The sequence below is a fragment of the Myotis davidii genome, unplaced genomic scaffold, assembly GCF_000327345.1.
Source record: "Myotis davidii unplaced genomic scaffold, ASM32734v1 scaffold428, whole genome shotgun sequence".
Lineage (NCBI taxonomy): Eukaryota > Metazoa > Chordata > Mammalia > Chiroptera > Vespertilionidae > Myotis > Myotis davidii.
In genome coordinates this window covers 2,240,217-2,266,699 of record NW_006299834.1, presented here as the reverse complement: position 1 = coordinate 2,266,699, position 26,483 = coordinate 2,240,217, and the positions used below count along the sequence as shown (strand labels likewise).

General features: G+C 49.0%; 1 protein-coding gene across 1 annotated transcript in view; it reads left to right on the top strand.

The window, feature by feature from the left end:
* The window catches only part of ACO2 (aconitase 2), a 45,077-nt gene that overhangs the window by 5,288 nt on the left and 13,306 nt on the right, over positions 1–26,483 (top strand). Inside the window, exons 2-5 of the mRNA XM_006775965.2 lie at positions 12,647–12,783; positions 17,740–17,998; positions 21,972–22,064; positions 25,695–25,853. Coding sequence (XP_006776028.1) covers positions 12,647–12,783; positions 17,740–17,998; positions 21,972–22,064; positions 25,695–25,853 — 648 coding nt within the window. The remainder of the gene's footprint in view (positions 1–12,646; positions 12,784–17,739; positions 17,999–21,971; positions 22,065–25,694; positions 25,854–26,483) is intronic.

The following is a 26,483-nucleotide window of genomic DNA, read 5'->3' as shown; positions in this document are numbered from 1 at the left end:
ACCCATCTGTTTGGAAGCAGTGGTGTCTCTGGGCCTGTCAGCATGAAGGAGGTGAGGGGCTGCGAGGAGGCTGCTTGTAGTCTTTAAACACAGCGCACAGAATGTCAGGAACCTGAGGGTCACTTCTCTACCACAGACTCACTGTGAGGCTTCAAGCATGGTCTCAGCCTTCTGTTTAACCAGAAAGGTTAAGTAGTTGTCTGAGGTCACAGGTTACACATCTGCAAAATGGGGCAATTAATAGCTACCTTCCCATTAAGAGAGGGTCCTGAAGGCCTAATAATACTTGAAAAGTTCTTTAAACTCTAATGCAATATAGAAATTTGTGAGTAGTTTCTGGTGTTATTTTAAAATGGGCCACTTCTAACATTGACAGAGGGACAGACTTTTCCTCAGATTGTTCCAGAATGAACCTGTAGAAACTCTTCTTTATTTTGGGGGGACCTGAAAGGTATGAAGAATGGTTTTCTTGGTTTCATTCTGCAAAGCTTGGGCCAAGGGAAAGGGCACCAGCCTTGGAGCCAAGACTGGAATTCCATCTTTGCTGTGTGGCTCTGGGCAAAATAGTTAATATTCTAGAGCCTCAGTTTCATAATTTGTAAAATGGGCACAGTATCTTCTGCCTCGGATGATAGTTGTGAGTATTAAATGGGACTGCATGTGTAAAGTAATTGAGGCAAATCTGGCGCAGGGTATAGGCACTTGGTGAATGTTAGTCTCTGGCCCTAGCCCTGCAGATGGCCTACAGACTCCATGGCCCCAGCACTGACCTTCAGCTCATATGTTTAAAAAAGACTCGCTCTAGGAAAGTTGCATGTTCCTTCAGTGATCTCCATGGATACTGGGAATGTACTGATTGTTCAGGAAAACCTTTTGGGTACTGCTCATAAGAGAGTTGGGAGAAGAGGTAGAAATGAATCCACTGGCTTCCTATTTTTTTGTTCTCTAGGTTGAAGGACAACATTGAGAAAATGAACTCTTGAATTGCATTTACACTATTTTCATAATTAAATGTTAAATTCCTTGGGGATTTTAGGGGCAGTAGGAGTATTTCTGTTTTCGACTACAGAAATGGAGATGGTTTCTGATTGGGAACTTTAATTCTGTGGCCAGTGCTGGGAGGAGGTACCTGAGGGTCTCAAGAATTCCTTTAACCCCTGCCCCCAATTCAGTGATGGGCTCCTTCACCTTCTGCTGGATATTCGTGGTGTTACTGTTGTTTTTGTTCACGGAGAGAGCTACAGAGCTGGTTGAAGACAAGGGCTTTGCTTGTGAAAGAGCTTATCTACATGCTGGTGAGGAAGAGATCACTCAATTGCTATAATAATACACTGGGCTGAGGTAAGGGGAAGGGCTGCATGCGGGAGGGGCTTGCTCCACCCTGGACCACCCTGGACCTGGCAGTTGCCCTGGCACATGTAGTCAGGCCAGTCACTGAACTAGATCTTGTTTTGCAAATACTGCCTGTTTGTCCCTCACAACCACCCGAGCAGTAGGTATCATTAGCCTGCTTTCAAGATGTAGAGACTGAGGCCCAGAAAGGTTAAATAGTGTTTGAGGTCACAGCTAGTATAAACAGCCAGATTGTGAATGCAGATCTGTTTGGCTGCAGAATGCAGGCTTTCTACCACTCAGCCAAACTGTTTCCCCAGAGTCCTCCCCTGGGGCAGAGAGGGAAACTAGACGTCTGTAGAGTAGGCTAAATAGAGGGGACAAGTTCGGTTGGCTCCATGCCCTGTCTGAATGTATGTCTGTTTGGGACCGGGAATGCCTTCTGCTCAGAATCCCTGCAGAGCTTAAGAGGGAGAGGTTAAGGCTAAGTAAGCTGTGGGTCAGCCTCACAGGCTGCCTCCTGAGCTCGAAATAGTGCGTTGGTGCAGAGCTGCTGCCGGGGCCTGAGTCGGGCTGGGAATTTGCATGCATTTCACTGTGTGCCTGGAGTTTGCTGCTGCCAGCAGCAAAGGAGAACTAGACAGATGAGTGATTCTATCAACTGATTCCTTAGAGGAACCCCCTACTGCCTGGGAGCCCATTAGAGGCTGTGACTGGGAGAGACACTACCTCCTGTCGCCTTTCCAAGTCTCTGAAAAGGACTGCATCACTTTTGTGCCTGCCAGTTGCATAGCAACCGAGCTAGCTCATGGCCTCCCAGCAGGAGGGAATTGTTTCACTTTGGATTCTTAGGAGAGGTGCCAGGTATCGCCTACCAAGGGTGGGAGAAAGTTGTTTGAAACAGCGGAGGTGTGGGAATATGCTCTTTCTTAGGAAGGTGTTGACTGACATGCATTCCTGTGTTGTTCGCCTAGGCAGTGCCCACCTGAGGCTTCCCTGCTAGGAAGAGCTAGGCAGCAGGTTGCTGCAAGCTGTGTGCCTGAAGGGTCATGGTCAGAGGAATCAGGATCTTAGCTACCCAAGACCTCGAGGTCATCATCCTGCCTCATAAGGTAGTGCGATCCCACCACTGGGCAAGGCCTGTTTAGGTTGGATGACTCCATGCTAGGCTTTCAAGGATAGGAAGAGTGGATAAATGAGACATTTTCAGTCCCATTTCCATCCTGAGATGCGCTGTCCTGGTGTTTATGACCTTCTGGTGGTTGGGAAGAGTACAAGGCATAGTGGGAAACAGCAGCCTTCTTTCCATTCCAGCCCCCAGAGGCAACCTCTGACAGGAATTTTGTGTGCATTATTCCAGACTGTTTTCTCTGCATTTCCAAGCAATACATTCTTTCTACTCGTCACAAGATCTCTGCTCTCTCTCTTTTTTTTTAAATATATATTTTATTGATTTTTTACAGAGAGGAAGGGAGAGGGATAGAGAGTTAGAAACATCAATGAGAGAGAAGCATCGATCAGCTGCCTCCTGCACACCCCCCACTGGGGACGTGCCTGCAACCAAGGCACATGCCCCCGACCGGAATCGAACCTGGGACTCCCCAGTCCCCAGGCCGACGCTCCATCCAGTGAGCCAAACCGGCCAGGGCGATCTCTGCTCTCTTATTCCCATTTTACAGAAGAGGAAACTGAGGCTCAGCTGACGGGAGCTGAGATTCTAAGCCAGATGCATCCGCTCTAGAGTGGATGCCCTTTCTGTAACTTGGCACGGAGGGTGCAGTGTTTCTGCCATGGACCTGGCCAGGTCAGCATGTGGCTGGAGACTTGTCTCTTACAGAAGCAGCTGCCTCAGGAGACCGGGCCTCCTTGAGGAGCCCGCTTGCTGGGACAGCTCACTTGCTCGGAGTGCTAGAGCCCGCTGACACGTTCCCTAAGGCAGTGCTGGCATATGCCGCGCTTCACAGGCTGGACAGAAGGTCAGACTGGCCCAGCCAGGCCTGCCTCCTGCCTGAGAAGATGTCAGTTCCTTTGGTTTGGACTGTTCTCTGGATACAAGTGATCCCCGGGGAAGACACCGTCCCTTGGGACGAGAGAGCAGCATGCCTGACCTTGGCCAAACGGGGAGGCCAGCGTTCTGCGTGGGTGTGCATGTGACAGGCCCCGGGTGGGCCACCTTCCCATAGGCTGTGTCTCTGAGAGGCACTGAAGGCTTACACAGCCTCTGCCACAGGCACTCACTACTTGAGTTTGAAAGCGTTAAGTCATTGCTCTGCCTTCATCCGTTCTGTCACCAAGTATTTCTTGAACAACTGCTGTGTCAGACATTGTCCTGGACTCTGCGTATACAGAGGTGACGGAATAGACACGTTTTCTGCCTTTGTGCAGCTTACATTTTAGTTGGATTTACTTTCTCATCTGTCTGAGTCACCATTTTCTCAGCTAGGAACACAGTGACCGGTAACAATCCCACTTGGCACAGTTGTTGGGAGGGTAACCGTGTGATCTTGCCTGGCACAGTTTCACTTTGTTTCTTCTTCGTCTTCTTTTTTCTTTCATTTATTTTCTTTTTTAAAAAATATATATTTTATTGATTTTTTACAGAGAGGAAGGGAGAGGGATAGAGAGTTAGAAACATCAATGAGAGAGAAACATCGATCAGCTGCCTCCTGCACACCCCCTACTGGGGATGTGCCCGAAACCAAGGTAAATGCCCTTGACTGGAATCGAACCTGGTCCCCTTCAGTCCGCAGGCCGACGCTCTATCCACTGAGCCAAACCGGTTAGGGCCTTTCATTTATTTTCATTTCATTTCTGGTCTAGCTCCCCAGTGGGGTCTACATTGAGTATGTTCCTTCCTTCAGAGTTTGTCCTGTGTCAGTAAATGCAGGATCAGCAGAGCCTTTATTAATCCTTGGGGGCCCTGGCGATGTGTAACCATCCAGCAAGGAAGGGGACCCTACAAGACCTGCGAGTCACTCCACCAGACACACTGAGAGCCCACTAAACAGAGGCTGAGAGACACTGTCGGGAGCATGTGAGAAGGGCATGGGCTAGCATTCCCAGCTGTGTGGCCTTGGGCAGGCCACTTTCTCTGCATCTTCAGGGCAGTTAGCGAGGCTGAGCTCCTTACAGTGTCACTGGCACAGAGCAGGTGGCAGCTGACATTTACCCAAAACAGATTGGAGGGCATCTGGCTACTGGTCACCCTGATGGGAGACTCCCACCCAAGTGTAAAATTATGGAGTTGGTTTATAGCATCTATAGGGATGCTTAGATTGGAGAAGACACAATTATGGTTTTCAACAGTTTGAAGGGCTAAAGTGGGGAAGAGTTGCTAAATTAATTTGATCTGGTTCCAAAATACAGGGCTTGGAAGGGTGTCTGGCACTGGGCTGGGTACTTTCACATAGGTACTCTTTAAAAAAAATTTTTTTTTTATTGATTTCAGAGAGGAAGGGAGAGGGAGAGAGATAGAAACATCAATGATGAGAATCATTGACTCCCCTGCCTCCTGCACCCCCCCTACCGGGGATCAAGCCTGCAATCCGGGCATGTGTCCTTGACCGGAATAGAATCTGGGACCCTTCAGTCCGCAGGCTGACGCTCTATCCATTGAACCAAACCGGCTAGGGCAGTGGTCGGCAAACTGCAGCCCCTTGAGTGTGGCTCTTCCACAAAATACCACGTGCGGGCGTGCATGAACAGTGTGATTGAAACTTCGTGGCCACACTCAAAGGGCCAAAGAGCCGCATTTGCTGGCCACTGGGCTAGAGCACAGGCATTCTTTTTTAACCCTCACTGCAGCCTGTGAAGGCGTTAACTCCACTTACAGATGAGAAAGGCAATGTTTTGAGGGTTAAATAAAACCACACACTGCCGAAACCGGTTTGGCTCAGTGGATAGAGCGTTGGCCTGCAGACTGAAAGGTCCCGGGTTCGATTCCCGGTCAAGGGCATGTACCTTGGTTGTGGGCACATCCCCAGTAGGAGATGTGCAGGAGGCAGCTGAAAGATGTTTCTCTCTCATCGATGTTTCTAGCTCTCTATCTCTCTCCCTTCCTCTCTGTAATAAATCAATAAAATATATTTAAAAAAAAAACACAAAACCACACAAGGCTACAGAGCTTGTTGGGCAGAGCTGGGATTTGAGCCCAGGTCTCCATCACTAGAATCTGTCCTCTGAGAGAATGGAGGCACGTTTCCATTCAATATCAGAAGCATTTGTTGTAAAGTATTAGGCCTGTCCAGTAGTGGAATAGACTTTCTGGAAGAAAATGAGCTTCTTCGCCTAATCTTGTCACATCGGGTTATGGAGTTTGCCAAAGAGAGGGTTTCTGCCTTGAGGCTGCCCTCCTCCCCTCTGTTCTAAGAAAGTGAAGGGTGAGCACTTATTGAAAGTCTGTCTTTTAGATAAGAACCTGGTATTTATCCAGGAGAATTTCACAAGGCCAGAGTCTTGGGCTCCAAGTATGGGAAAAAATTTTCCATGTCCTAATTGTTGTGACATCTGGGTTGGATGGCCTTATGGGTGAACTTAGGAATGTTTCTGGGCCCTTGGGCCAGGTTGAACTGAGCACTGAGTATGTTTTACTTTTTGATTTAGGAAATAAAAACAAAACCCAAGTAATTTATTATTTTTTTTTAAATATGCCCAAATCATCATTCTTTTTAAAATAATACTGATCTGCTGGGGGGTGGGAGTGGCCAGGGAGGGACCGATGGGGAAAAAAGGAGACATATGTAATACTTTAAATAATAATAATAATAATAATACTGATTTCAACTACTCATACCCAGCCAAGTGATCAGCATATTATAATACTCAGTGATATCTACTTTTAAGGTAAAATTAACTTCTTACCTTTTTTCTTTTTTTAAATTTTTTATTTATTGTAGTTAATATATATTTCTTACTTTTTGAATGTATTGGGGTGACATTGGTTAATAAAGTTATATAGGTTTCAGGTATATAATTCTATAATATATTATCATGACAAGTCTCCTTCCATCGCTATTATCCCCATACCCTCTTCTATCTCCCCCACCACTTTCCCTCTGGTAATCAGCATACTGTTGTCTGTGAGTTACTTTAATTTTTATTTTTTTGTAATTCTTTCACCTTTTTCATTATTTTTTTTTCTTGTTTATAAAGGAACTTGGAAGAAAGTTGGAAAATACAGAGGTATAAAAAATTAACATTTTGGTAAATTTCCTTCCAATGTTTCTTAAGTTTTACAATTCAAATTAAAAACATGTACAATAAATAGTACATTTATAATCATACAAGTAGCAATGAGAACATTATAAATATTTGAAACACAACTGACAAAGCAACAATCCTTCTTTTCTATCAGGCCTTGATTGAATTTCCTCCTTCCCTAGGAGTAGAAGCACGTCAGTTGGGGTGTGTCCTCTGAGGTGTAAATCCACATACATAAATGTACATACAGAAGTACAGTGTTAAAGCACTACGTTGTACATTTTATCTATAACTTAACAATGAGTCTTGGGGATTTTTCCTAAAGTGTTGTACAGTATTCTACAGAATGGATGAAGTATAACTTTTTGTTTCATTTGATTGATTTGAGAGAAAGAGAGGGGGGGGAGGGGAAAGGAGAGAGAGAAACATTGATTTGTTGTTCCACTTACTTATGCATTCATTGGTTGATTCCTGTATGTGTCCTAACTGGCGATCGAACCCGAAACCTTGGCATTACAGGATGATGCTCTAACAAACTTAGCTACCCGGCCAGGGCTAAAACATAACCTTAAAAAAAATAAACGGGTATTTATGTTGTTTCTAATTTTTTAACTATTTCACTTAATGGTGCTTTGAGCATTCTCCCCCCCCCTTTCTTTCTTAATTTAAATTCTTTATTGCTTAAATTCTTTATTGTTCCCACCCCCCAGCACATGCCCTCACCCCCCTACTGTCTGTATCCATTGGTTGTGCTCGTATGCTCATTGAGCATTCTTGCAGCTGCCTTGGGTACAGGTATGGTGTGGATAGATAGGAGAAGTGGAATTTCTAGGTCATTATGTTGTTACTAAGGTTTTTGTGGGCTTTTTTGGTTTAATAAAGTTTTATTTTTCAAAATGTACAGTTGGTGAGACCTGTTGTTCTTGCATCTTCACCAACAGCTGGGGCATCCGCACATTTGGTGTTTCTGGTATAAATTACTTGAACTCTGTGCTTTGAAACTAGTTTAATAAATCCTTTACTTAAGGCAAGGGTGGGGAACCTTTTTTTCTGCCAAGGGCCATTTGGATATTTATAACATCATTCGCAGACTATACAAAATTGTCAGCTTAAAGATTAGGCTGCTATATTTGGTCAAACATTTAATTAACTCACCCCTAACGCCTTGGCAGGGGCAGACCCCATGATTTCACCGGATGTTCCCCACCCTGATTTGAGGAGCTCCTGAAGGGTTACCCTGGCCAAGGAGCCCAGGATCTTCAATCAGTGTCTGAGAGACCACAGCTGAGGGTTATGAGCTTATAGTTGGGAACTTCCTTTCAGAGTTTGTCATACGTTGTTTGTCAGACAAAACTAGGTTATTGAGGTTGTCCCGAACTTTGTCTTTGGATCACGTCTTCTTTTTGGCCTTGCCCAGATTTGTTCACTGAGTCTTTGTCTTTCTTGGCCCACATTCCAGCATCTTCTTGTCGTCCTTGGGCAGCGTCGCACTGGAAGAGCAGCTGCTACCACTGCTGCCTCGATAAGAGCCGTTGTTATTAAGTGTTCATTGCTAGGCCCTGGTTGAGTAGCTCAGCTGGTGAGAGCATTGTCCCGATACCCAAGGTTGCAGGTTTGATCTTGGGTTAAGGGCAAGAAGAATTGCCTTTCTTATTTATGCATTCATTGGCTGGGTCAAGAAGCAGCCAGTGAATGCATAAATAAGTGAGACAACAAATCGATGTCTCTTTCTCTCTCTCTCTCTCTTTCTCTCTCTCTCTCTCTCTCATCAATGATGATAAAAAGTTTCAGTATCTATTGCCAGTTCTCACTGAGAAGACTTTGCTAGTGTTCTCCAATTCAAGGCCACTCTCCCCCAAACCCTTGCTCATACTTTATGTTGTAAATCTTTAAATTTTTTGCCAGTTACTTTTGTATAATAGAGGTTAATATTCATGTTCTTTAGAAAACTCTGTCTTCATTCTTTTGCTTTTTAACATTCTGAAGTAGAACGCAAATTGCAGAAAATAGCATGCGTGGTGCTTAAAAAGAAATACTTAAAAAATTTTCTGATTATAAAAAGTTAAAAGTTCTCCATAATTTCACCCTCCAGTGATAGCCGTTCTTAACAGTTTGACATCTATTCCATTTTGATTTGATTTGATTTATTTTTTAGTTAACATTCAATATTATTTTATATTTTTTTCAGGTGTACAGCATAGTGGTTAGATTCATTCAATTTCTTTAACTCATTCAGGTCCAGGTCAGTACTTAGATTTGTCAGGAGAGCCAAAACCAGTTTGGCTCAGTGGATAGAGCGTCTGCCTGCGGACTGAAAGGTCCCGGGTTCGATTCCGGTCAAGGGCATGTACCTGGGTTGCGGGCACATCCCCAGTAGGAGTTGTGCAAGAAGCAGCTGATCGATGTTTCTCTCTCATTGATGTTTCTAACTATCTCTCTCCCTTCCCCTCTGTAAAAAATCAATAAAATATATTTTTTTAAAAATCACTTTAAAACAAACAAACAAAAAAGAATTGTCAGGAGATACTTGGATTTGAATGCTGGCTCTGTTATTTTCTATCTGTGAGACCTTGGTCAAGTCACTACCCTGATCCAGACCTCGGTTTCCTCATCTGTTGTGGCACTTGTATACAGGAGGGCTGTTCATAGTGTTATAACGTGGCACTCAGTAGAGTGTTAACTATTACTACTGATGATTGTTATTATTTTCATTGTCTTTGCTTAGAAACCTCAGCCATGACACCTGCTCAGTGTGGGTACCGTGGTACCAGGGACTGTGGGGAGGGGAGATTCATTGTGGAACCAGTGTTTGGTGCCTCTCTTGGAATCACTGAGTGTTAAATACCACTGGGTATCTGGCATCGGGCCAGAAAGTGGTGGGGGAGTGGTGGTTATAGGTATCCCGGGATGGGCCTCAGGGAATTAATCAAATTGTGTGTTTTATGTATTTCCTAACTTTTCTCCATGAAATATGTCCTACTTTTTTAAATGGTAGGAAAAAGCCCAGTAAGTGCTACTTAAAAAAAAACCCCAAAAAACTGCTTGTAGCATTTTACATTTAATTGGCATTCTTTGGGGCCCATTCATGTCATTTCATACCTCATGTAATTCTGCAGGTATTATTCCCTTTCTCTAAATGAGGAGATGGGTTCAAAGGCGAAACCTGCTTGAGGTCACACAACTAGTACAGGGCAGAGCTGGACTTTGGAGCTAGATCTAAGCTCTCTCACTGCCATGTTGCCTCTTGTAAGCCACAGGTTATCTCAGGTTTTGGGATGGTGAACCACACCCTCCCTGACTCTGCCTGGTTGATCTTCCATTTTCTGCTTTGTCTTTACATCCCACCATTTTACATTTTAATAGGTGGTGCCTAATTGTCTCTCAAAAATGTTAATCTTGCCCTGGTCGGTTGCTCAGTGGCTAGAGCATGGCCTGCGGACTGAAGGATCGAGGGTTTGATTCACAGTCAAGAACATATACCTGGGGTGCAGGTTTCTAGCCTTTCTTTTTAGAGGGGGATAGAGATGGAAACATCAATGAGAGAAACATTGATCAGCTGCCTCTTGCATGTCCACTACTGGGGATCAAGGCTGTAACCTGGGCATGTGCTCTGACCAGGAATTGAACTGGGGACCTCTTGGTTCATTCTCAACCACTGAGCCACACCAGCCAGGTGGGGTTGCAGGTTTTGATCATTGCCCTGGTCTGGGCGTGTGCAAGAGGCAACCAATCAATGTTGGCTCTCTCACATCTCTCTCTCTCTCTCTCTCTCTTCTCCCTCCCTTCCACTCTTTCTAAGAACTAATGGGAAGAATATCCTGGGGTGAGGATTAAAAAAAAAAAAATTAACCTGTTTACACTCTAGCCAAAAGCATCTGAGACTAGTCAATGATTGATTTGTCTTCTTACCAGTTTGCTCCCACAAGGTTAACCACATCTGCTCTGTATTTAACCCTGCTCAACACGAGAGAGCTGGTTGGTAAAGAAGAAGCAACATTCGTCGGTTTAATTCCCGAGCATCGGTCTAATGTTTTCTAGAACCTCCTGTGTGTCAGACCTGGTGCTCAGGCCTGGGGAATTTAGTAACAAGTGAGCAGACACACTTCCTCCCCCAGAGGAGCTTACAAACCACGCAGACAGCTCTCACATGTAAATGTCAAGAAGTAGTCAGTGGGAATATAAAATGGGCTCTCACTGGGCTGGGAGTTGAAGAATGATTCTTTGAGAAAGTGAAATTAATTTGGAACTTGAAGGATTAATGAGAACTACCTAGACAGACAAAAGGCGTATTGGGGAGGGGTGGGCAGTTAATTTAAAAAAAGAAAGCGATAGATCTGTATATGGACATTGGAAAGATGTCTAAGATATGTTGACAAATGACAAAAGCCAGTGGCAGAACAGCTTGTGTAGTTTCTCATTTGTGTGAGAAACACAGAGCTGAGTTTGCTTGTGAATGCACTGGAGTAATAACAGAAACTGCGCCCAGTGCTTATGTAAGCTCCTGTCCTCACAGTAGCTCTGTGTGGAAATGAGTGTTTAACGAGGGCTAATTGTCCAAGATGACTCAGATAGTAAGTGGCTGCCAGACTTCAAGCCCAGGTCGCCCCACTGGGGTGGTGGCAGGTTGTAGCTGCAGCGCCCTTTGTCCTTCTGTGTACAGGCTGTGTGAAGTCCTCTGGTGCGTCCTTGGTGGGCTCTTCACCCCTACCCAGTGTGGTAGATAGCGAGGACCCCTTGCTGGATTTTGAGCTGGAGGACAGTGGAGCTGAAGTCTGCACTGAGAGCTCCCTCCTGCTGCGGGTGGGGGAGGTGGGCAGTGCTGGGGGTGCTGTTCCGAGTGGGGTTGGTGTTCACCATGGGTGACCCGCACAGGGAATGGCACTAATGCACTTGTATTGGTTCAGATGCTGAGATCGGCAGGGGTTGGATTTAAATGTCCTGGTGACACAAAGAAGGGAACCTGGGCAGTAGCTTGAGCTTTGCCTTGTCCCTGCCCAAGGGCATATTCCCCCTCAGACAGGGAATTCCAGCTTGAAGGGAAGTGGCTGTTCCTTTCCCTCTGTCATTTCTTGGGTTCAGTTATTCTTCCCTGGTCACAATGAATCCTTGGGAGGTTGTCACCCACAGTTTAAAATGAACTAATACAGACCCCATCATAATAATCATTTATCTATTGCTGTATAATAGATTGTTGCTCCCAAACATAGAGTATTTAAAACAACAAACATTTCTTGCTCAGTTTCTGTGGGCCAGGAATTTGGGACGGGCTTGTTTAGGTGGTTCTGGTCAGAATCGCTCAAGAAGTTGCAGTCCAGATGTCACCCAGGGGTGCGGTTATCTGAAGGTTTGGCTGGAGCTGGAACACTCGCTTGCCAGGTGGTGTGCTCACACACCTGGCAACATGGTGCTGGTATTGGCCACAGTTCCTCTCCAGGATGGCCTCTCCCAGGGAAATGTCTTAACAACATGGCGACTGTCTTCCCCAGGGGCAGTCAAAGAAAAGGAGCCATGTCGAAGCTATCCTTTTTATTACCTAGTCGAAGGGATGAGAAAATATCCAAAGTTCATGGATGAAGTTTTCCTCATTAATTCTTCCATCTACTCAACAGTCATTTATTGAATCTCTAGTACGTGCCAGGTAGTCTAGGTACAGAGATAAATCAGACAAATAGCGCTTGATGCCAACCCTCAAGGAGCGTGTAGTGCAGTGGAGTAGCAGCTGCGTCATGGTTAGCGCTTCCCAGCTTACTGAGAACGTTCACAGATGTTCTCATCTCCTCTTTCCAGGAACCCTGTCATCAGCGGAGCTGGTTATGCCCCCATTTCCCATCTCCTCTGGTGCTCAAATGATGATGGATTTCTTAAGCTGATAGAACCTGACTTTGCTCCAGCCATTCTGGCTGTAAGTCCCTTACCCTTTCTCCTGCCACAAGCTGTGTTCCTTGTGGCTGCTGTATCATCCGTTTCATCCCTGTGCCTCAGATGAGGAAACCGAGGCAGCGGGCACTGAATAGCTCTTGACGTTGTCATTTCTCACTCTTCACCACACTGATCCTTCAGGCGTGGACCACCCTGAGTCCTCCATTGACAGTTGCTGTTGCCTTTCTTCCTGCAGAAAGCCCTGGGTGTGCGGCAGTACCATGTGGCCTCGGTCCTGTGCCAGCGGGCCAAGGTGGCCATGAGCCACTTCGAGCCCAATGATTACATCCGCTATGACCTGCTAGAGAAGAACATCGACATTGTTCGCAAACGGTAAGGCCGCTGGGGGAGCTGGGGGACGGCGAAAGGAGCTGCTTTTGCTACCTGCCCTTTCAGGCAGCAGAGGGGGTGCTTGAGGATGATGGCAGGAGCAAGGCGCTTAGGGCACAGTGGCCCCTGCGGGGGAGAGGCTTTGCCGGTTGGCGGTGGTCTTTCTTCCTCTGCCGAGGAAAAGTCTGTTATCAAGAAGCTGGTGATAGGGACTGGGCCTAAGTGCCAGAGCAATATCTATTTCCTCTTCATGCGAGTGGGCCCGGAGGAGAGCTCGGGTGGGATCTGGAGCATACCTTTATGGGGTCTCCCTTTCCTCATTTGGTAAAATGGCAGCCATCTTTGCACTGCTGTCCTGTGTGCCAGGTCCTGGGCTAGATGCTGGCCCCAGAAGGATGACGAAGATGCCGCAGGAGGATGGGGTCGGGGGCCGGCACTGCTCCTGGAACTTGAACAGCTCCCCACCTGGTGACAGTGTCCCTGGGAATAGCGAGAGCAGATATGAATATCCCCATGTTACAGCCAGGGAGCAGGCTCAGGTGGAGAAGCAGCTTGCCTGAGGCCACACAGTGAGCGAGTGGTGGGAGCTTGTCCCATGTCCTCATCCAGTGCTCTAGCCATTCTCCCACACTCCCTCTCTGTGGTCACTGTTTGCCTCTTTACTGGTATCCTCACGTCAGTTCTAAGGGTAAGGACTGACTGAGTTTATCTAATTGTAGTGAGGACCTGTGAGTGTTTGGCAAGGGTGGTCGTACTAATAGGAGCTACCTAGGTGTCCAGTTTGGTCCAGGCACATCACATACATGATTTCTATTCTTTTCAACAACTTCTGTAGGTAGTTGTTACACCCTCCGCATTTTGCAGATAAGAAAATCAGTGTCATAAAAAGGGAAGTTACTAAGGCCCTTGTACATACTGGGGCTACTTTATTCGTTCTTTTTTTAAAAAAATATATTTTATTGATTTTTTACAGAGAGGAAGGGAGAGAGATAGAGAGTCAGAAACATCGATGAGAGAGAAACATCGACCAGCTGCCTCCTGCACATCTCCTACTGGGGATGTGCCCGCAACCCAAGTACATGCCCTTGACCCGAATCGAACCCGGGACCTTTCAGTCCACAGGCCGACGCTCTATCCACTGAGCCAAACCGGTTTTGGCTACTTTATTCGTTCTTAACCCTACTCAACTAAGTATCTCTCTCCCTCAGAGGAAAGCTTTTGGTGGGAGTACCTAACCAAAAAAAATAAGAAGAAAGAAAAAATGTCAGTGTCAGATTGGGGAAGTGGCCTGAGGGTCCATCCAGCTCCAGTGCCTCCCAGTGTCAGTTCCAGCCGTCTTGTGGGTTTCATCTAGGCTGCACATTAGAGTCACCTGGGAAGCTTGTAAAAACAGCCAACACGGCCCCTAGCAGTTCCGATTCAGGTTGTGAAGGCCTTTCTTTTTTGGGTCATGAAGGTCTTACTCCTGAAAACGTGGTCCAGGGATCAGCAGCAGCAGCAGCCGCCTCTGGGATGTTGTTAGCCATGCAGAACCCCGGCCCCGCCCTGCCCCGCCCCGCTAAATCAGAATATGCTGTTTAACAGCCTCTCATCAAACTGTCAGGAGTGCTGGCCAATTTCCCAGCTGGTTCTAACATACACTCACAGTTTCCAACCACTGTCCCCATCAATATGGGATCTGGTAAAAATATTGTTTTCCCAGGGAAACAACATTTTATTTATTCGTGGAGCTCTCTGACCGTAGCTCGGTGGGAAAATGATGGATTTTCCTTTAGACTGCAAAGCATTCCACCTTGCTCTTCATCTTGCTGAAAAGGAGAGTTAACATAGATGTTTGCTGTACAATAATGTGACAAAGAGTATTATTCACCTTTTATTTTTTATTTTTTAATTGTTTTATTGCTTAAAGTATTACAATATTATTCACCTTTTAGTCTTTGCTTTAAAAAATTAACCAAAAAGCCCTAACCGGGTCGCTCAGTGGATAGAGCACCAGCCTGCGGTCTGAAGGGTCCCTGGCTCAATTCCGGTCAAGGGCACATGCCCAGGTTTCGGGCTCGATCCCCAGTGGGGGCGCGTGCAGGAGGCAGCCAATCAGTGATTCTCTCTCATAGTTGATGTTTCTCTCTCTCTCTCCCTCTCCATTCCTATCTGAAAAAAAATAAAAATATATATTTTTTAAATTAACCAAAAAACCACCCTCTAAGGCACTGGGAATTTTTTTGCTTTTAATTATATCAGTAAAATTAACCAAAAAAATATATTTTTTTCTTTGCCTGTTTATTACAACCCTGCATTAACCAGAAAAGTCCATTAACTTTCAGCATTTTCCAGATTAGTGCAAATAAAGGATGTTGCCATAGAGCAGGGGTTCTCACTGGGGTTGTGGGTGTTAATTTTGTCCCTGAGAGGAATTTAGCAATGTCTAGAGACATTTTTGGTTGGGGGTGGGGGGGGAGTGAGTGTTATTTAGTGGGTAGAGGCCAGGAACCCTACTGAACATCCTACATTGCAGAAGAGAGCCTCACAACAAAGAATCATCTGCCCCAAACTGCCCGGGGTGCCACGGCTGAGAAACCCGTAGGTAGAAAAGAAGGTAGAGTGAGGCTATTCTAAAAAGATGTTAGTGAATTAAACACATTTAAGAATGTTTTGGAAATCCAGGGGACTTGCAGGGGGGCCTCTTTCTCCACCCTGTGTCCGTGACAGAAGGGGCCCAGTTCTGTCTTAGCTAGTTTGCTCAGTGGTTAGACCCTTTGGCTCTCAGACCAAAGGGTCGTGGGTTTGATTCCTGGTCAAGGGCACATACCTCGGTTGCAAGCTAGATCTCTGGCCTGGATCAGGGTGTGTTCGGGAGGCAACCAATGGATGCCTCTCTCTCCCCCTCCTCTCTCCCTTTCACTCTCTCTCAAAATCAATGGGAAAATATCGTTGGGTGAGGATTAAAAATAAAAAATAAGAAGAAGGGGTCCAGTTCTGTTCCTGGGAACTGGCCCTGCTATTTGGTGACACAGAGGGACAGAGGGATATAGAGGGCCCATTTTACTCCTCAAGGATGTGATGATGGACTCGTCCTTGGGCCTTTGTCATTGTCAGACTTTTTTATACTAGTTCAGGCATTTGCTGTCAAGGCCTTTAGTTTTAAAGTCCATGTGCTATTTTTTTTCTCCTCTGGGACCCAGAAAGAGGGGTCGTGCTCCGTAACTCACTGCATGTCCCACTGGCCTTGGAGATGCTGCACAAAAGGGGGCAGGCTGTGCCTCAGGCCAGACTATTTTTATTCAAGCTTCTCATGACAGCAGAGCATAGGGATTCTCAGAATTGCCACTTGCTCTGCTGTTGCCCACAGAGCCAGCTCCTGAGGGAATTCTTATCTCCAGGGACTTGGTAAGTTGAGAGTGAGGGGCTGGAGCCCAGCTAGCAGAAGAGGGGTCCCGCTTTCCCAGCAGAGCCCTGTTGAGACAGTGCAGGGCGATGGGAGGAGCCGGACCTGGAGCCACGCTGCTGGGCTCCTTGCGCTCTGCTCGGCCGCTCGTGACCTGGGCACGGTACCTCCGCTGCGCTGCAGCTTCCTCATCGCCTTGTGAGGGTGGAAGGAGTTACATACAGTAAAGTGCTAGCAATGTCGAGCTACAAGTGAGTGCTGTCATAAACCAACCTGTAGTGACGGAAAACAGCCAGTGGTGGTTTGGGGATGGGGGCGAGTGGGAGGTCAAAAGGAAGCTTTTGGGGGTGATGGATGTGTTCATTATCTTGATTGTGGTGATGACATATGTGTATACATATGTCAGAACTTATCAATCGGGTACTTTAAATATGTGCAGTTTATTGCACTCCAATTATACCTCAGTAAAGCTGTTTTATTATAAGTGCTATCTGTTACCTCATTCCAGTCAAAGTCCTGGACTTTAGAGTTGGTGAGCTCCCTGAAAAGGACTGTCGCTAATCTGTCACATTGGTTTAGTAATAGGGTCAGGTCTGGACCCAGAGCCTCTGACTCCTTATCTGATACCCTTATTTTTTTTACTTATTGGGTGTGAGTGGAACTCTGCCTTCCCAGGAGGCCTCAGGTTTGGCGTAAGCTTCATGCAGTGTGAGGCAGTGTGAGGTCCAGCCGGGGCTGCTGTGCCGTGTGGGCAGCCAGGTGCAGTGGGCAGCAGCAGGGAATCACCAGGGTGCCTCAAGCGGGTGGTTGAGCGTTGAGTTGGGGGAACCCTGGGAAGGAAGCATTTGAGTCCTGGCAGGGGCTGCATCTCCCTTAGGGTCAGACTTTTCTGCTGTTTTGGCCCCGATGAGGAAGGAGGGGAAATGGAGTCTGAAAAGAGGAGGACCAGTGAAAGGCCAGAGGCAGCGATAGGGGTTTCTGTTCTTACGAGCTGACAGCCACGCCTCTCTTAATGGGGGAAGAGCAAGTGGGGCTAATAGGGCAAGGCTTTAGCATAAAAGGGTAAGAAGGCCTCCTCCCCCTGGCGTGGAGGTTGGGTGTCGGGGTACTGGTTTGGATCCTCTGTCTTTGTGGGGCCGACAGCATAGGGGAGTTGTTCATGGACTGAGACAGGGTTCAAGGAAAGCCTGGCTGCGAACTTGAGCAACTATCACTACTCCGCTGGCCTCTGCTCCCTCTTGGTTGTTTTATTAAATGCCAAGCATACAGCGAGGATTAAACGGTATGAAATATATGTAATCAATGCTGAAAAAACAGATATTCTTAAAAACAAAACAAAACACCACCTCTTGTGTTTCACTTTATCATCAAGTAACTTTGAATCACCTAGTAAGTGCCAGGCACTGTGCTGTGTGTGCTGGGGATGCCACAGTGAGCAGGACCGCTCCAGCCTTGTGGAGGGAAGAGTCCCCTCCTGCCCCCTCTCAGGGTGACCATGTGCATAGAGGGGCAGTGCTGTGGGTGGGCAGGGAATTGTGCAGACAGTACCAAGCAACCTCTCCCATTTCCCCCAGACTGAACCGGCCTCTGACCCTCTCTGAGAAGCTTGTGTATGGACACCTGGATGACCCAGCCAATCAGGAGATCGAGCGGGGCAAGACGTACCTGCGGCTGCGGCCGGACCGCGTGGCCATGCAGGACGCCACGGCCCAGATGGCCATGCTGCAGTTCATCAGCAGTGGGCTGCCCAAGGTGGCAGTGCCGTCCACCATCCACTGCGACCATCTGATCGAGGCCCAGGTCGGGGGTGAGAAAGACCTTCGTCGGGCCAAGGTGAGCTGAAGGTGGTGTGGGGGGACAATGGTGTGATGTGAGGTGAGAGGCAAAGCCCTCGAGGGAGAGAGTGAGGGAAATATCAGTGATGAGAGAGAATCATTGATCAACTGCCTCCTGCACGCCCCACACTGGGGATTGAGCCTGCAACCCAGGCATGTGCCCTGACTGGGAATTGATCCATGACCTCCTGGTTCATAGGTCAGTGCTCAACCACTGAGCCATGCTGGCCGGGAATAGTCTTTTTTTTTAATTGTTTTTATACTTTTCTAATTCTTAAAATATCATTTACTCATTTTGAAGATGTTAGAAAATACAGAGAAAACCTAAAAACCAAAATCATCCTTAATCTTACTACATTGATGGTATTTTTTTTCTGGTCCTTTATCTGTTATACTAGAGGCCTGGCTCATGAAATTCATGCACGGGTACAGTCCCTAGGCCTGGCCTGCGATCAGGGCCATCTTCCCTCAGTTCCCGTTTGCCATTGGGCGATCAGAGCCTGCCAGCCCGGGGGAAGGACCCAGGGGCCAGACATTCTGCCTGCTCGCTGGCCCTGCCCCCACCGCCACCCACCCTGCTTCCCTGTTCGCCATTGGGCGATCGGAGCCTGAAGGCCGGGGGAAGGGACTGAGAGGTTGGCCGTTCCCACCCCCACCGCCGGTTGTCCTCTGTGTGGCACCACCCACCCCAGGTTCCCCGTTTGCCATCAGATGATCAGAGCCTGCCGGCCAGGGAAAGGGACTGAAAGATGGGGTGCCTCATAGTGATTGGTTGAGCAGTTCTGGTCATTCCACTGTTGGGGTCAATTTGCATATTACCCTTTTATTATATAGAATTAGAAAAATGATGCAGACATTAGGTACTGATGAATGTTGGCAGCTGCTCTGGAGAGGGTAGTTTAAATTTCCTGTTCTGCCAGCATCACGTGTGTACTCACTCACACTCTTGTCTGACCCCGAAGATCCTATCAGGGAGGTAGGCCGATGGCTATAATGTAAATCTGAGGCAGCAAAGGCACCGTGTAGTCAAGTCCTACAGCGCATGGGGGCGAGGGGGATGGTTAGGGCCAGACCCAGATCCGGCTCCCCCTTGAGTGCTCTCTCTTACTGACTGGCCTCCTTTGGGGGCGGGGGGGGGGGCTTTCTTCTTCTGTTTTGCTTAATGAGACGCAAGGGGCTCTGTGCGACACTGAATTCCCCACACCCTTCCTTAGGAACCAAATCCCTGCCCCTGCCCAGGCTCTGCTTGTGGTACCTTTGTGTGTGCTCAACACTTGGCAACAGCAGGTCTCTCCCAGATCTGGGCCTCACCCTCTCCACCCCCTGCAATGGAAGTGGGCGCCCCTCATGGGGGGCAGTTGGCAGGAGCTGAATGCTGGCAGGGCCTCGGCCCAGCCAGGCACAGAGCAGGGCATGCAATTGAAAGTGGTCCGGCTCCCAGGGTCAGCACAGCTCAGCGAGCCCCGCAGACCCATGGGAAAGGCTCAGGGCAGCTTTCCCATTCAAGCCCTTTCTTCCCCCGCTGGCCTGCCCGTTTGTGCCCTGGTTGCACAGCGGCTCTTTTTGTTCTCAGCTGAGAGAGCCTAGCCTGCAGGCCCGTGGTGTCCATGTTCACAGCAGCAGTGATGGTGGCGTTGCAGGGGCTCCTGTGTGCCCGGAACTGGGACCTTATCACCCCTCTGGGTGACTGCCCACAGCAGGGCCACCACCCTCAGGGCCTGGCCTTCCCTTACTTTGTGAATTCAGAATCTGCCTCCTGGAGGTGAGATTCACAGGATCAGAAGGTTTCAGGGCTCACTCCCCCATTTATGTAACAAATGTTTGTGAACATTAATTCTGTGCCAGACACTGCTAGGGGCTAGGGATGCAGTGTGAAGAAGACAGATGGGCCCTGCCATCATGGATCTTAGTCTGTAGGGAGACAGAGCTAAAGTCACACAAATAAGTAGGAAATTGCCTGTTTGTATATGTTATAAAGGGAAAGCGCAGGACGCTGAGAATAAGAAAACTGTCAGATTTGTGGTTTGGAGGGGAAAAGGCACCTCTTTGAGGATGTAACCTGGGCTGGAACTGACCTGAGCAGATAAGTTGATGTTAACTGGAGGAAGAACATTCTAGAGAGAACAGTGTGTATAAAGGCCCCAAGGCAGGAAGCAACTCCATGCCTTTTTGGAATTGAAAGGGAATTGTGGGGCCGGAGCTCTGTGTGTGAAAGAGGGTGGGATGAGGTGTTTGGGGGCAGGTGGAGTCAGGGCCTTGAGGGCGATGGGCACCATCCCAGGAGTCATTGAAGAGTTTAAGGAGGGGAGGGATATGGTCAGATTTACATGGTTGGGGCGAGAGGCAAAGTGATCTGTCCAGGGTCACACAGGCAGCCTGAAGGGTCTAGGCCAGTGTTTCTCAACCTTCTGGCCCTTTAAATACAGTTCCTCATGTTGTGACCCAACCATAACATTATTTTCGTTGCTACTTCATAACTGTAATGTTGCTACTGTTATGAATCGCAATGTAAATATCTGATATGCAGGATGGTCTTAGGCGACGCCTGTGAAAGGGTTGTTCGACCGCCTAAGGGGTCGCAACCCACAGGTTTAGAACCGCTGGTCTAGGCCAAGTTCAGGCCCCGACACTGATGGACCACTCGGGGCACCGCGTTGCCTCTTCCCCACTTGCACAGACACCCGTGCATATGCACCCAGACACGACCGCCTGCCTCCCGCCCTTGGTACCAGTTTTATAAGCGACTAGTGTGTAAATGAAAAAGCCAGTATATTAATAATTAATCGGAAAGAGACCGCTCTGGGAACCCAAGTTCTTTGTTTGCCATTCTTTCACCTGGGAGAACCAGGTGGGCCCTCAGAAGGGTCATGATTGGTCTGGCGTTAGGTGACGGGGTTACGTGGTCTGAGGGTGTTTTATTGAGGGCCCAGGGGAGCTGACAGTGGGTCCCTCCTCTGCTGGGAGCATGGCTGTCCTGCCCAGAGGCTGCCTTTAGGACTCGGCAGCCCGAGGTGGTCCTACCCTCCTGTCAGTGGGGTCTCACCTGTCCGGGGGCATGCCATGGCTTCCAGGTAAACCCCAGGCTCCCATCCGGTGCTGGGAAGCCTGCCTACCCCTGAGGAGGCTGTCTCCTAATTACAGGCAGAATGGGTTTGGCCGCCCCACGGTTTTGCTGAAACCTACATCTCAGGACATAGTCCATTTGGCAGTCTTTCATTTGGGGCCCATCAAATATATTACCAAGTACTGAGCACCTGGCTGTGCCAGATGCTGGTCTGGTGTTCTGAGATATGGGAAGGTGCCCTTCGTCATTTCATATCAGACTGTAGTTCTTGGGCTCTGGGGTGAACAGGCCTGGTTTCAAACCCGGGCTTCTCCGTTTAATTCTGGGATCTCCAGAACATGGTTCCCCTCTGAGCCTCTGTTTTGGCACCTGTAAACGGCATGAGGACAACACCTCTCTCACTCCTGGGCAGGTGGTGAGGATATTTAGTGCGATGCCCTTTCCGTAGTTGGGCGTTCGGTCAGGGTCAGCCCGGATTACAGATGAGGCCCCGGGGCTCAGGTGGAGAGTGCACCCAGTCCTGCGGCGGCCTGCCCTCCTGCTGGCCTCGGGGAGGACTGGGTGCCAGAGGGCCCTTGGAGGTGATGTGGCTCAGCTCCTTCTACAAATGAGGAAACAGACCCCAGGCAGGGAAGGAACTTGTTCTGGACCTGCTCCCTGACCAGGAATCGTAAAACTGGGCTCTGTCTGCTCCCTTGCTTTCCTCCCAGGCCTGCCAGCCGAAACCCTGGGCCACCGGCCAAGCCCTTTGGGGCTATTTGTAGAAGGCCCCCGGGAGCGGGCCTGTCTCCCCAGTGCCAGCATGTCAGGGCCATGGGGGAGGTCAGGTGGGAGGAGGGCATGAGCAAGGGTCGGCCCCGACACAGACTGTGTTACTAATGCGCTGGGTATTGATTTGTCTCCACAGGACATAAACCAGGAAGTGTATAACTTCCTGGCAACTGCAGGTGCCAAGTATGGCGTGGGCTTCTGGCGGCCTGGCTCTGGAATCATTCACCAGGTAATGCAGGGCTTGGCCTGCCTTTTGTGGCGGGTGGCAGGCTGCCTTTAGGGAACCAGAGGGCACCTCCAGGCCTGCGGGAGCAGGGACTCAGGGCTCAGGAGGGAGGAGGGGAGATTGATGACGACATCTCAGTCGGCCCCTAAGCTTCTCCTCTTCCATTCTTAAATTAATTTTCGTTATGTCAAGTTACACATTCTCACTTTCCATGTAAGCAATTAAAATAGTCCCTCTGACCACCTCAGTAACCAGCATTTTACATTGGGCACGTTTACATTTGGCTGCCCTTCTTCTAAGCAGTATAGTTTTGTATTACTTTCTGTTTTGCTTTTTTTACACAAGCGTGACTCCTTGTTGCATGGACAGCTAACGCTAGCTGAGACTTAGCACTTTCAGAGAGTCACTTCCTCAGTGCTCACCACCACCCTATGAGTAGGAGCTTTTATTAGCCACACCTACAGGTGAGGAAACCGAGGCACAGAGAAGTGAATCTACTTGCCCATATGTGTGTGGGGGAATCATGCCACTTGACCCGATGATGGAGCTGGATTTGCATCCAGGCGTCTGGCCTGGTGCCAGTGCTCCCTGCTGCTCTGCAGCCTCCTGGGCCCGCTTCCCCCTCAGGGCACACAGCTTCCTAGGAGCCTTTTTGGCCCTTCCTGGTATAGGTTGGATGAAGGTCCCCTAGGCCATGGGGCCGTGTCGGCCAGCAATTCTTCCAGGGCCTCTCCAACAGGAATTCTCTCTTGGTTGGCAGTTGTGACTCTGTAAGGGCAAGTGTTTGTGTTTGGGGAGGTAGGTGCTGAGCCTTCAGCACATGACACTGTTCTGGTTTGTGGCTCTGCACTGATGGTGCATCTGTCATGCATGGGAAACCTGTCCCTGCACCTTTCCAAGGTGACCCGTCCCCACCTCCACCCCAGGCCTCACTTCCCAGGCCACCTTTAAGGTGAGCTGAGTCAGCTGTAATCCGACCTGTGGGACCAGCACTGCCCCACTCTGAAACCAGAGCCGCGGGTCACTGCTCTGCCCTTTCAAACCATCGCCCCTGCCAGGAAGGGCTGCCTGGCAGCAGCAGGTCACATGAGTCTCAGGGGCCAGAAAGCCTCTCTGAGTGGCAGGGCCAGGGAGTCAGGGGGACCCAGCCTTGGCCCTTTGTTGCTAAGGACACCCTAATCCAGGTGTCCTCCATTCTACCTCAGTACAAATGCCCAGGTTTTTTTGGAAGCTCCTGGGCCAAAGTTTGGGGATGTGAGTAATGGCAGCTCACCCCTGCCACTGGCCACCAGCTAAGCATACACCCTGACACCCTGATGTATTCGTTTGTTTGGTTTTGGGTTTTTTTTAAGCAGGAAGAAGCTGATGTACCTGCATTTCTTTCTTTACTTTCAAAAGATATTTAGAAAATAACCACTTCTTAGACCATTACTCCTATCATCTTGGTCTGTATTACGGTCAGCTCTCTTCCTTGGATTCCTAAATGGTCTCCATTGTTCTCTTGTCCCCTGGCAGCCTATTATTTTTAAATATACTTTATTGATTTTACAGAGAGGAAGGGAGAGGTATAGAGAGTTAGAAACATCGATGAGAGAGAAACATTGATCAGCTGCCTCCTGCACACCCCCTACTGGGGATGTGCCCTCAACCAAGGTACATGCCCTTGACCGGAATCGAACCTGGGATCCTTGAGTCCGCAGGCCAACGCTCTATCCACTGAGCCAAACCGGTTAGGGCTGTATTTGTTTCTTTAAAAGAAAATTCCCAGGGAATTCTTTAATTTTCTCCCCCCTTTGATGTCATTTCGCCAGCAGTTTTAATCCACCATGTCCAAGTCAAACCTTAACTCCTTTCCCTCCCCCCTTGAGTGCCTTGGCAGATTCTTCCCTGCATCTCCCCTGCCAGGGCCCCCACCACCACACACACACTCCCCACCCCTTCCTCCCCCATCCCCGTGCCCAGCATTGGCGCCCTCTGGTGGGACCCTTTCACAGTGACCCCAGTGTGTGCCAAGTGCTTTCCCCACCGACTTTGTGCCCTGGGGGTGGGGACAGGGATGGTGGCTTATTTCTTCCTCTGGGCCCGCAGCCAGGTCAGTACAGAATAGGTCCTGAGTGTATGTGTGTGTTGTATGGACAGATGGTTGAATTTCCAGCTTTATGTTCCAGATGTTCGTTCAGCCTAAAATACACTTCTCCCACCGTCACCCCTACCCCCATTCACCCAGCCATATCCAGCTGACCACCAAGGTCACCGTCATAACCAGCGTCTTTGTGACACTTTCTGTTGTCCATGGGTCTGCACTAGCCTCTCCCTTCTGGGCGTGGACCACTCTGTGGTCTGCATCCTGTGGGCCCACTGACTTCCGTGTGCTGGTCTTCACGGATCAGTCTTTGTACGTGGCTGAGGCAAGAGGGCCAGAGAAATAAAGCAGTTAACCAGAGTTCTCGCCATCAGTTGTTTTTTGTGAGAGATTTCCTCTATGCTGGCTGTCCTCCCGGCCTGCTGCCATCCGTGGGAAGGGGCCAGACCTTCCAACTCCGTTCCTAAAAGGAGGGCTCCCTGTACCTGGCTGAGTCTGCCAGGCAGGTGCCGGGCCGGAGCGGAGGCCCTGGGGTTTCTGTGATGTTGCAGGGAGCCTGCCCACCCCTGGGTCAGTTCTGAGAGTTCATAGAGCCTTTCACACCTCTGATCTCATTGGTCCTTCCCAACACCCACATGGGTGGGGGGAATAATTCCATCTGACAGATGAGCAACAGAAACTCAGATAAAGGATCTTGCTGCAAATAATAAGTTAAAAAATGCATCTCCCAGGCACTATTACAGTTTAATGTACATAATCTCACTGAGCCATCACAGTGATGCATGAGGTAAGCACTGTTGTTTGCCTGTTTTTATTTATTTGTTTTTTTAAAAATATTTTTATTGATTTCAGAGAGGAAGGGAGAGAGGGAGAGAGATAGACACATCAATGATGAGAGAGAATCATTGATTGGCTGCCTCCTGCACACCACCAACTGGGGATCAAGCCCGCAACCCGGGCATGTGCCCTTGACCGGAATTGAACCGGGACCCTTCAGTCCACAGGCCGACACTCTATCCACTGAGCCAATCCGGCTCGGGCTGCCTGGTTTTATAGATGAGGAAACTGAGGTGCAGGGAAGCACTTACAAACTCAAGTCACACAGCCAGGAACTGTCGGAGCAATTTATGAGCCCAGGCCACCTGTCTCCCACGTCTCTGGCTCTTCTGGGACCCACCGGAGGGACCCTTCCTGGAGGAGTGTCTGGGAAGGCCCTCTGGCCCAGTCTCAGCAGGGGGCAGTTGTACAGACCCCCTTTGGGCCCCACCTCCATTCTCTGCTGAAGGCTTTTTAAAAAGTATATATTTTTATTGATTTCAGAGAGGAAAGGAGGCGGGGAGAGAGATAAAAAACATAAGTGATTAGAGAGAATCATTGACCAGTTGTCTCCTTCACACCCCCTACTAGGGATCGAGCCCGCAACCCGGGCATGTGTCCTGACCAGGACTATGACCTTCTGGTCCATAGGTTGAGGCTCAACCACTGAGCCACACCAGCGGGGCTGAAGGCTTTTAAAGCTTAAGATCTTGGTTTCTTGAGATCTTTTTCAGATCATTCTGGAAAACTATGCATATCCTGGGGCTCTTCTGATTGGCACTGATTCCCATACCCCCAATGGCGGTGGCCTGGGGGCCATCTGCATTGGAGTCGGGGGTGCTGATGCCGTGGACGTAATGGCTGGGATTCCCTGGGAGCTGAAGTGCCCCAAGGTGAGGAGTCGGGAAGGCCTCGCTCTGGGTGGTTGCGGAGGGGTGGTTGCTGAGGATGAATGGGATATGTGGAACCCACAAAGGATGAGTGAGTGGTCAGCCTCCCGCCCTTTGGAAAGGAGGCAGGGGGAAATAAGCAGACACGGGAAATCCAGCAGGTGGATTCCTGGTTGGCACATGGCACACAGGACCTGTAATTGCTGTCTTGCCCCGTCTATTCAGGTGATTGGTGTGAAGCTGACGGGCTCACTCTCCGGTTGGACCTCACCCAAAGATGTGATCTTGAAGGTGGCAGGAATCCTCACAGTGAAAGGCGGCACGGGCGCTATCGTGGAGTACCACGGACCTGGCGTGGAGTCCATGCTAGGCAGTAGGGTCACGATATTGGCGTGGAGTGGCCGCACCAGCGTTGGGCCTAATGGGACGTGTAGTGGAGCCGTAGGAGCCGTGGATGGCGTTCCACGGAGAATCCGTCCAGTCAGTTTGGGGCCTTGGGGTGGACACTTACAGGCAGAGGGAGATGGTTAGTCCAGGTCCCTCATTAAATGGGAGGAGATGGAGGCCCCTCAGGAGGGCAGGGCACTTCCCTGTGGCCACACAGAATTGGGGGCTGAGCCAACTCCTGCTCCA